The sequence below is a fragment of the Diachasma alloeum genome, unplaced genomic scaffold (genome assembly GCF_001412515.2).
Source record: "Diachasma alloeum isolate Michigan unplaced genomic scaffold, Dall2.0 Dall_scaffold_00275, whole genome shotgun sequence".
Classification (NCBI taxonomy): domain Eukaryota; kingdom Metazoa; phylum Arthropoda; class Insecta; order Hymenoptera; family Braconidae; genus Diachasma; species Diachasma alloeum.
The window spans coordinates 446661-457691 of NW_021680414.1; the positions used below are offsets into that span (position 1 = coordinate 446661).

Below are 11031 nucleotides of genomic sequence, written 5' to 3' on the forward strand. Positions count from 1 at the left end.
AGAAAGACACGAAAATTGCACATATATTGTTGAGCATATTCCACACGAACATTTGAGATATGCATCGTCAAGAATCGAAAAAAAAGCAAAAAAATAATTTTTGACAAGGCATTTCTGAAAGTCACGTGGAAAAAATACTTCAAATTTTGAAAATTGTTTTTCAATCTGCTCAACCATATATGATCTAAATTTCGTATCTCTCTTATATTGCGAAATTTTCACTAGGTATAACTGACTGAGGAAGTACCTTAAGGCTTATAATCTTATAAAAAAACGTTGTTTCAAAATTATTCTAGTCACTTGGGTACTGGATTTTCGAAAAATTGACTATTGAGAGCGATTACAAAGCTTTTATTCAGAAGCGACATAGATCATTCGGGTGATTTAGCCTCTAGATCAATATTAATAACAATCTAGAACTCCGGAAATTATCGTTTATTTAGTTTCAGCTTCATATCAAATGTAAATCTTGAAGCTGCCCTACTTGCTTATGAGGCGTCAGTAGCAAGAGCCTCGGTGAAGTCAAAAATAAATATTGACAAAAGAGAAAACCTGCCTCTTCAAGAACTTATTTTCAATAGCCCACGACACACAGTAGCTGCTCTCAACAAAACTTGGAGAACTTATAGCAAACCCTAAACATACCATCTAAATCTCCCCGGAGTTTCAGGGCCATTCGCAAACGTCCATTCATTTTTTTTTCCTAGTTTTTGTCTATTGAATTTTCATAGTTTCATCTATATTCTATTGGATTTTTTCCATTTACAGAGCACAAAAGAAGCTGCCGAATTTTCCGACAGAATTTATAAACTAGTGGATTGGGCTGTTGGTCGCTCGCTGCACTCGCTCCCATTGCGGGTGGGTTGATAGCAGATGTATTCATGTGGGCCTGACCCATCGGACGGGTCGCACCAACAACTTCCCGATATTATTATTCCTCCCATTTTGACTATGTAATATCCAAAATTTTTATGCAAAAATTTAAAATTAAATTAAAATATAGACACAATGTAAAATAATAAACTCAATAATTGAGTGGGATATATCGTCATTTGAACTCGACTAAAAATTCCAAAGACACTGAAATCGAGTGCATCATGATGAAATGTCTTACTCAGCACGCCCCCATTACACAATTTAAAAATTCGCACACAGAGGAACGATTGAAAGTCGATGAATCGAAACAGTAAAATCCGAACGAACTACTTCCCCAATAAAAATTTTCCACCAATTAAAACTGGACTCGTTGGAGCCCATGTGACAAGTGACCCCAAAATTCATATAAAAATGTCAGAAAAACCAAAATTAAGCAGTCTTGAAGCAGCGACGGAGCAGTAACAATTCTGGTGGAAATAGTTCATTTAATCGGTCCGGTTTCGCAATCCTTCCTTCGATTACGCGGGATATTACTGAATTAATAGTAAGTTATGAACAATTAAAATTATCCGAGAATAAAATTGCTTTAATTGAGAGTGGTGACTTTTCTTACAAATAAGGAATTCGTTCATTATGACGCGTTGTGGAGAGTCTCAAACAAACTCTTAAACTCTTAAAATTCAACTGTTAAAATTTATTAAAATATCAACGAGTAGAAGAAAGTGTTTCCGTGAAAGTATCCATAATAGCCTTTAGCACGACTAATTACTGGTGACGAAATTACGGATTTACCCAGGGATCTACAAACACATCGATCAATTTATAAAAAACAGACCGAATTGTGAGTAACAAAATTTGTAAACCCAAATTCGATTCCTTCAGATCATTCCAGGGGTACGAATTTTAACTACATAAATTTCTGTAAAATCACGCTTATGTTTTTGTGAACCGAATAGTTATTCAAAATATATTGAAATTCAAATTTGATTCTCATTACACCTCCAAATTCATAGATTAGTAATTAGTCTCAACTCAAGCCCTATCCCTAAATCTAACCCTTTTCCTTTATATTTTAGAAAAAGGTAAGAGGATTAAGATTGCGTCGTCCAATAATGATAAAATCTAATAATTTTAGCTTTGATTTTAATGTGACAATTAAAACATGTCCTTTCGACGCTAAAATTTTTCTCTGGACATAACAACTAAAAGAATCCTTTTCAACTCTCAATACTCTGTTAATTTTTCTAAGAATGTATTCTTATGAATTATGGGTAATGTATTGTTTTCGAATTAGGAGCAACTCTATCACTCAGTGCAGACTATTATTCTGTTCCAAAATATTCTGTCGCCTTTGGCGGACAGTTCTTTTCCTCAATAATTCTCTGTTTTGACCGGCAGACACTTTTTTCCTAACAATATTTTGTCGCCTTTGGTACATAATTGTTTATCCTCAACACTTTTCTATCGCCTTCAGCAGACAATTGTTGAAATTCAACAATTCTTTGTCGCTTCGATTGAATAACTATTTTTCTTATGTTACTCAAACTGCGATCGTATTTTAGGATTTTCTACGATTTTTTTGTCGCCTTCAGCAGACAATTCTCTCTCGCTCGACAATTTCTATCACTTTCCTGTGTACAAAAATTGTAAAGATGACCATGAAAACATTCCTGAAAGGTAAACGGTTCACAGCTGAATGATCAAATATTGAATGTGTCAAAGACACCCGATGATTAGGTTGAGGACTGTGTTGTGATGGATAAACGAAACACAGGAAGAGAGGGGGAAAAGAAAATAGAAGGATATTCCCCATCTCTCTTGCATGAGTCATTAGTCGTTCTCTCGATTTCATGATATGCCCAGTACATGGATTCATAGTCAATTTTCATTGGTAATTGAATTTCCTTGTTTATCGACAGCTACAGAAGTGTCGAGATTAAGAAAATAATCATTATCCAACGCCAGTTGGATAGGTGATATCACGGCATGAAGGCGCGCGGGAAAAAAAAGATGAAATGAGGAATCTATCTCTCTTCAATCTGAACATGTTTGCTTGGATGCGTTTTTTAAAATCGGGGATATTTTCCGCAAAAATCTGGGCTTCAAATGTGACGTTCAAATGCGTACAGCATCCTACATTTTATTACCTCCAATGTCCTATTCAGACGATTTCCCCTCAATAATTGTAGCATACTATTATAACCACATAATAACCTCATGGATATTTTAGAAAAATTACTGGAGTGGTACATTCCAATCATATTCTGCTATCAATAATCTAAATCACATCATTTATACATGAAAAATCCTTATCTTTGCAATTTTAAAATTTTCCTCCAGGAAATTTTTGCAAAACCACTAAAAAAACCACTGGAGTTTCAGCAAATCCTAGAGAAAACACTGGAGTGATTGACTCTAATGATATCCTGATGTTGACAATCCCAAACACGTCATTTATACAGGAGAAATATTTATCTTAGCCATTTTCAAACTTTTCTTCAGGAAATTTTGGAAGAACCACTGGAGCGAATCACTCCAAAATCTAAATAGGTCTAAGTTACATGAAGACCTTTCGATTGCGTCATCCGTCATCTTGATCACACGATTCATTCGGGAGAAATCGTTAACGAAAATTCCGTAACATACAGACCTACACACACACACACACACACACACACACACACACACATACAGACATGTTATTTAGAAGTGTTCAGGCGTGTTTTAGACACCGAGAAACGTGAAAAAATCGCAAAAAATAATGATTCATTTTCAGGGTGATTACAATAACTACCCGATAGATCGGGAAGTTAATAAAGAGTTTTTCTATAAATTTTGTTTGTGCATGTTTTTGCTTCCGAATGGAAGCCTTGAATTTGACCGATTGTTCGATTCTCTATTTTTAATTGCAAATTATCTAGAATGTTATGAAGCGTGAAAAAACGATGTTTTGAGGTCATGTCTGTATGTATGTGCTGGAAAATTCGACATTTTGATAATTAATTTTTAGAAAATTCAACATAAATACGGTGAAATTTGTCGATAAAAATCTGAAATTTTACACATTGTCATATTTTACCCAAAACTACTGCGGAGACCCCGTAAGCTTCACTTTGGTGCGCCCTTTCAGCTCGATCGGCCCAGTAGTTCCTGAGATATAACAACTTCTTTAAATTTCGTTTTTCCTCAATATCTCAAAATCTACTGGACGGATTTTAATTTGTTTTTCAAAATACTCGTCTTGATAGGCCCTATCTAGATCATTCAAAATATCTGCATTGGTTCGGATGAAATTTTATGATATCGCCGTTTTTCTGTTTTATCATTAAAAATCTTGTTTACATGATAAGTCAATAAAAAAAAGAGATAGCGAGTTGAAATTTTGTGCACTTATAGCTCTTATAACATCAAAGGTTCGTATTGTAGGTGTGCGCAATCGCTCAAGCGGTTCCTGAGATATTCAACCTTTTATGTAGATGTATTTCCTTAAATATCTCATGAACTATTTGACGCATTCCAATTTTTTTTTCAAAATACTCGTCTCAGTGGGCACTATCTAGATCGATCAAAATATGTATACCCGTTCGTACAAAAATCAAGAGATATTGCCATTTTTCAGTTTTTTTTCATATTTTCAGTCTTGTATATTCAATAATTTGATAAAAAATGGAGATAGCAAGTTCAAATTTGGTATGATTATAGCTTCCATGATATTAAAGGATTGAACTCTGGATGGGCACAATCGGTCGGTTGGTTGCCGAGAAATTCATTTTTTTTATGAAATTTCATTTTACCAACAGGTTAACTATCTCTTTCTAAACACCCTGGAGAATGTTGGTATCTGTCGCAGGGACAGAATGTGAAATGATATGGTGAAACTATTCCAAAAATTGAATGAAAGTATTGTTATGCCCCGTAATAACGTTATGAAATTCCTCTGTTGATCCGGATAATATGAGGACACGAAAGTGGCACATATTATTCGAAACAAAACAGGGAATGAAGAAATATAAAATAACGTCGAATATTCGTGTTTCAAAACCACGTATATTCGATGAATGTAGATAACTGGGGTGCAGCGTCAGCGTTTCGCGCCCCAACGACTGGCCTTCGCGCGCGTCGGGAGATGTCACCCGATGCCTCGCAGGTGTGCGACGAAGACAATGACCTGATGCAATCGAATACACGATGGAATATAAAAACTCGTGAATTCGTTGCCTCTTGGCCAGTAATTCGACATCTCTTTTTCTCACTGTTACCTCTTTTGTATTTCTGTTCGCCCGATACCTTTTGTCTCGGAGCGAATCTTTAATTATTTAAAATCGGTAAAAGTAATGAATAAAAGTCAATAGTGCGTAAAGATAATTATTTTTATTATTTATCCGCGTGTGATAATCCCTTTCATCGAATCCAACAGTTCGGGTCCATTACATTTTTGGTGGCAGCGTATCTTTTGGGAAGACGGGAGCCTGATCAACCACTGTCTTATCACATGGTGATAGAGAACGAGATAAATATCTGGAGATTTGGACTACCGGAGGGTAGACTGGCCAGCAGCTGCAACAACCCTTCATATCAAGGGAGCGAGAAGATTACCTTTAGGGTAAACCAGCCGAAGATTTTCGTGAACCTTTCATCGGGAGAACGAAGAGGTTACCATTGTGATGAACCAAGGAAACCTACCTTAGTTCTTCATCGTACCAAAAGGGCTAGTATAGCAGTGAACTACCCTGTTAGGAAGGGCTAGTATCGTGATAAGTAGCTACTTAAGTAAGATTATTTTATTTGCGGCCAAGGAATAAATAATCAATCATGTCAACTACTGGAGCAGATGGTAGTCGACGATCAGAAGCAGATTTCGAGTCTTACTCTATTTCGGTCCAGGGGGTAAAAAGACATCTATTTAATTCTGATGGGAATATTAACGCGAATATTAATGTACAAAGGAGATATGCTCGATCTTTGCATCAGAGCATGTTAGCCGGTGATAATGAGCAACAGGTCAGGGTTGACGTCCATCAGGAACAGGACGCTTTGCCAGAGGAATTACCTGGGGAGCGACTGGCTAACAGCACGCGAGAAAACGGGGGAGGAAATCAAAGGACTCCTTCTAGAAAGTCTCCAAAGGTACCTGGAAATCTCCAAAAGTCCCTTCGATAAAATTGAGGAGATTCAGGAGGAGGGGGCAACCAATGGAACGCCTAGATATGAATATTCCACACCTAGTAATGTTTTCTATCGTGCGGGAACATTTACGGCGGGAGGGTTCATTCCACCTCCCGAGGGCGAACGCCGTCGGCCAGGACAACATCCCGACGGGGTACGACCGCTTCGACGTGTCGACGAGCTGCGGGAGAAAATAGTGCGTTTGCACGAGAGAGTGGCAGATCTGGAAATAGGAAATAAACAGGGGCAAATGCAACGCCTCCTTGATTCTGAGCGGCGTCGTCGGCAGGAGGCTGAACAAGAAAGAAATGAGGTTAGAAATCTTTTGGCAGATGCCTGGGCGGAGCAAAATGTCCAGCACAACCGAGAGCTAGTGAGGGCACATCTTGATCTGAAGGGTGCGCTTCAAATGGTACGTAATTGCGCTGGAGAAGATGCAGATAAATCAGATGCTTTTTTCAAATCAGTGGAAGCCGCTAGGAAATTGATATATCCAGAACTTCAAAATTCTCTTCTAGAAGGGATTCTGGGAAGTAAACTTGAAGGTGCCGCTATGAAGCAATTAAATTACCGAACTATCACATCATTTGAACAGCTAAGAAACGAATTACAATCACTTTTTGGGAAAACAAAAAGTCTCGTTAGGCTTCAGGTAGAATTTAGCAGGATACAGCAAAAGGAGAATGAAAGTATCTCTAAATATGTAGCCCGCACGGAGGAAGTCACTCTCGATTTATTGAATGGCTTACTTGGTCTGCACGCTGAATTTACTGAGGGGGAGAAAATAGCCTCTAAAAAACTCCTGATGTCCCTGGCTAAACTTATGTTTGAGCAAGGATTACGGGGGCAGTTGCAGATTTTGTTGCGAGCACATAATTTTAAAATACTCCACGAGTCTTGTGCAGGGGCCATAGAATTGGAGAAAACCGTCTCTGGTCCTCATAAGGGAAAAAATGGGAGTTTTGTGGAACCTCAGAGGAATTTCACTGGCGGGAATAGAGCTTCGATGGGTCAGCAGTCCACTGGAAATTGTTTTAACTGCGGACAATCCGGTCATGTTGCGAAAGACTGTCGTAATTCGCAGGCAGGTCAACGCAAATCGTTACCGATTGCGTCAGAGCGACGTAGCGTCAACGCATTCGGTACTGTTTGTAAATATTGTCGATATGCAGGTCATGAGGCTACTGATTGCCGTAAACTGAAGAAAAGATTGGGAATACCTGACTCGCAGAAAATTCCTGCGGAGCTCGTGAAGCCTCATTCTTCAAATACCAAGCAGAATAATAATACAGGTAGTAATAATAATGGCCTGAATTCAAAGAAACGAGTCGACAAATTAGACGAGGAGAAGGCGTTGCCTGTTGGAGCCTATCAGGTTATGATGATTAAGCTTCCACGGAAGCAAGGAGAAGGTTTTCAAGGGAACAATAAGGCAATGATAAAACCAGCGCAACCGGGAGAAATAAAATCGCAGATTTTACTCACTGCAGAGGAGCTGAAGTTGCCTACTATGTTCTTGGCGGATTCTGGAGCAAAGACTTCCCTAGTAAGGGTTGACAAGCTGGCGAAGGGAGTCGAAGTTACCCCGGGGAGCCGAATCCTAAGGGGGATATCGAATCATGACATAGCCATCCTGGGTGAGATCATTCTTTATTTGGGAATTGGGAAGAGGAACCTGGGACATACGTTTCAGGTCGTTCCTGAAACTTTTCCTTGCATCGGGGGAATTCTAGGTGAAGATTTTTTGTCTTCATCTAGTCTGAAGGTGGAAACAGTCCATGGGAAAACATTGGTGAGCAATGGACATCCTTTCAACCTGTTCCAGGATAGAGCACCGACAAAAATCAAAGCTAGAAGTGAGGTATTACTTCAAGTACCCACACAGAGCATGAAAACTGGTATCGTCCGGAAAAAACAGCTGACGAAAGGCGTCTTCATGGGAGAATGCCTGACGAAAGCAGTGGACGGTCAAGCGCTCGTTTGCATGGTGAATACAAACGACAGCGATGTCTTCATCAATTTACCGATGGTCAAACTGGAGCAATTACCATCGGAGGAAATAATTATGATGCTGAAGAATGCAGAGACAGGCGAGGTGAAAGACCGCATCAAATTACTGCACGAAAACTTGAGAATTGATCACCTGAATGAGGAGGAGAAATATTCTCTTCTGGAAGTCTTAGAGGAATACAACTCAATCATGCAACTACCAGGAGATCCTCCCGGAGTTACTGACTATCTGGAGTATGAGATCACATTGAAACCAGGGACAGCACCGATCAATGTTAGACCTCATCGTTTACCGGAGTCACAGACGGGAGAAGTTGATCGTCAGGTTAAGGAGATGTTGAACAATGGAATTGTGCGTCCAAGCAAAAGCCAGTGGAATGCGCCTTTACTCGTCGTTCCTAAAAAAATGGATGCGTCAGGGAAGGTGAAATTCCGCGTCGTGATAGATTTTCGACGCCTGAATGAAGTCATGGTTGGTGATTCATTCCCATTACCAAATATTTCCGATATACTGGATCGATTGGGAAATGCCAAGTATTTTTCAACTCTGGATTTAGCCTCAGGGTTTCATCAAATCCCTGTAAAAGAAGAGGATAAGTGTAAAACTGCCTTTTCCACACCGTATGGGCACTATGAGTTCTGTAGATTGCCTTTCGGAGTTAAGGGCGGACCTGCAACATTCCAAAGGCTCATGAATTCTGTCTTGGCTGGGCTTCAAGGAATTCGGTGTTTTGTCTATCTGGATGACATCGTGATTTTTGGACCGGACCTACGGGAACATATAACAAAAGGCTGAGGGAAGTCCTGCAGTGCCTGAAGGATGCAAACCTAAGGCTTCAACCTGATGAATGCAATTTCTTAAGGAAAGAAGTTGTGTATTTGGGGCACATCATCACCAAGGATGGTATCAGGACAGATCCTAGTAAGATAGAAGCAGTATTAAATTTTCCAGTACCACAGCATGAGAAGGAAATTATGTTCTTCTTAGGATTAGCAGGGTATTACTGGAAATTCATCAAGGATTTTTCAAAAATTGCTAAACCCTTATCTGAGTTGCTGAAAAAGGACGTAACTTGGACCTGGGAAGAAAGGGAACAGAGCGCCTTCGAGACTCTAAAGGGGGCTCTGATAACAGCGCCAGTACTGCAATACCCAAATTTCGAGAAGCCGTTTCTACTAACCACAGATGCGTCGAACAAAGCCATAGGTGCTGTCGCAATTGCCTATGCCAGTAGAACCCTAAATGAGGCAGAACAGAAATACAGCACCATAGAAAAGGAACTTTTGGCCATTGTATGGGGTGCTCATCACTTTCGTCCCTATTTGTATGGACGTAAGTTCATTGTAGTGACCGATCACAGGCCCTTAAGGTGGATATTCAACGTTAAGAACCCATGATCAAGGCTTGTACATTGGCGAATCAAATTAGAAGAGTATGAATACGAGGTGGTACATAAACCCGGTAAATTAAATACCAACGCTGACGCATTGACTCGAATAAATGTCGTTACTCGAGCGCAGGCAAAAGCGGAGACGGGTGCGATGAACTTGGACTCTGACGGCGGGGTCATTACACCTGCTAACGACGAAATTCCGGAAATACTGCGAGAATATCACAATACGCCGATTGCTGGTCATCCTGGTGTACAACGTATGTACGCTAAACTGAAGGAAAAATCTTACTGGAAGGGGATTAAATCTGATGTGGAGAAATACGTGAGAAGCTGTGAGGAATATCACCTAAACAAGCTGGGAAAAGCCACGAAAGTACGCATGATAGTCGGAGAGAGCCCTGAAGCAGCATTCGAGCAATGCGCTATGGACATAGTCGGTCCATTGCCCGTCACGAATGCTGGGAACAAGTACATCTTGACGTTCCAGGATGCTCTTACAAAATTCAGCAAGACTGTACCTATCCCTGATCAAGAGGCCAATACAATCGGACGTGCGTTCGCCGAAAAAATAATATGCGAATATGGTACACCGCAGAAATTGCTCACGGATCAAGGTCCGAATTTTGTGGGGGAAATATTCAAGAATGTCTGCAAACTTCTCAGAATTGAGAAGATGCAGACAACGGCTTACCATCCACAAACTAATGGCATCGTTGAGAGGTCAGTATCTGAGAGGCTTTATCCAAGAGGATCAGACGGATTGGGATACGTGGCTACCATACGCGATGTTTGCGTATAACCCCACTTCCCACACGGCTACAAAAATGACGCCTTTTGAGCTGATTTTTGGAAGGCGCGCTGAATTACCCGCGGCCGTCAAGCAGCCACCCCGTTTGACATATTGTTACGATGATTTTGCTCAGGAACCTGGAGAGAGACTGCGTGCAGCTCACCAGAAAGTGAAAGAGACCCTTGACCAAGTAAAAGTACAGTCAAAAATTCAATACGACAAGGATGCGGAGCCAATGGAGTTCGAAGTTGGAGATAAAGTCCTCTTGAAAAACGATTATTTGCGACGCGGAAGATCAAAAAAGTTGACGCAGATCTGGATAGGACCGTAGGAGGTCGTCGAGAGGAATTCTGATGTCAACTGCACGATTCGAAGTGGGAATAAACAGAAGATGCAGAGAGTCCATGTGAATCGACTTCGGCCTTTCATAGAAGCATGACTATATGGACCCCTGGCTCGGAAAACTCAATCCTTCGTAGACCTGAAATTTTCTTCTCTAAGGGATAAGGAACTGTTCATGGAGGAAGTGAGATTGACCTTACATTGTGCTTATTCAATTAAACCCTTACTAATAAGGTTCAGTCACAACACCAAAAGAATTATCGGAGCGTCGCACGTGCCAGTTCCATCCCAGGAAGAAGAAGTCTGGATAATTTCAGCCACAAGAGTTGCAGTGGGAACATCTCGTCTCGCTGTTATCCACGAATTGGGGTACGTGACAGGGCTGAGGCACTGGAGCTTCATTGAAGAGACCACGGAGATTGAAGACATCCGCTACGCCGGTTTTGACATCGG

At 40.4% G+C, this 11031-nt stretch overlaps 1 protein-coding gene across 1 annotated transcript in view; it reads left to right on the plus strand.

Moving 5' to 3' along the window:
- Positions 1 to 840, plus strand: part of LOC107037951 (glutamate-gated chloride channel) — a 239727-nt gene extending 238887 nt beyond the window's left edge. The window contains exon 4 of the mRNA XM_015256785.1: positions 769 to 840. Within this exon, the coding sequence (XP_015112271.1) occupies positions 769 to 809 (41 nt within the window). The 3' untranslated portion in view covers positions 810 to 840. The remainder of the gene's footprint in view (positions 1 to 768) is intronic.
- Positions 841 to 11031: the final 10191 nt, after the last annotated feature.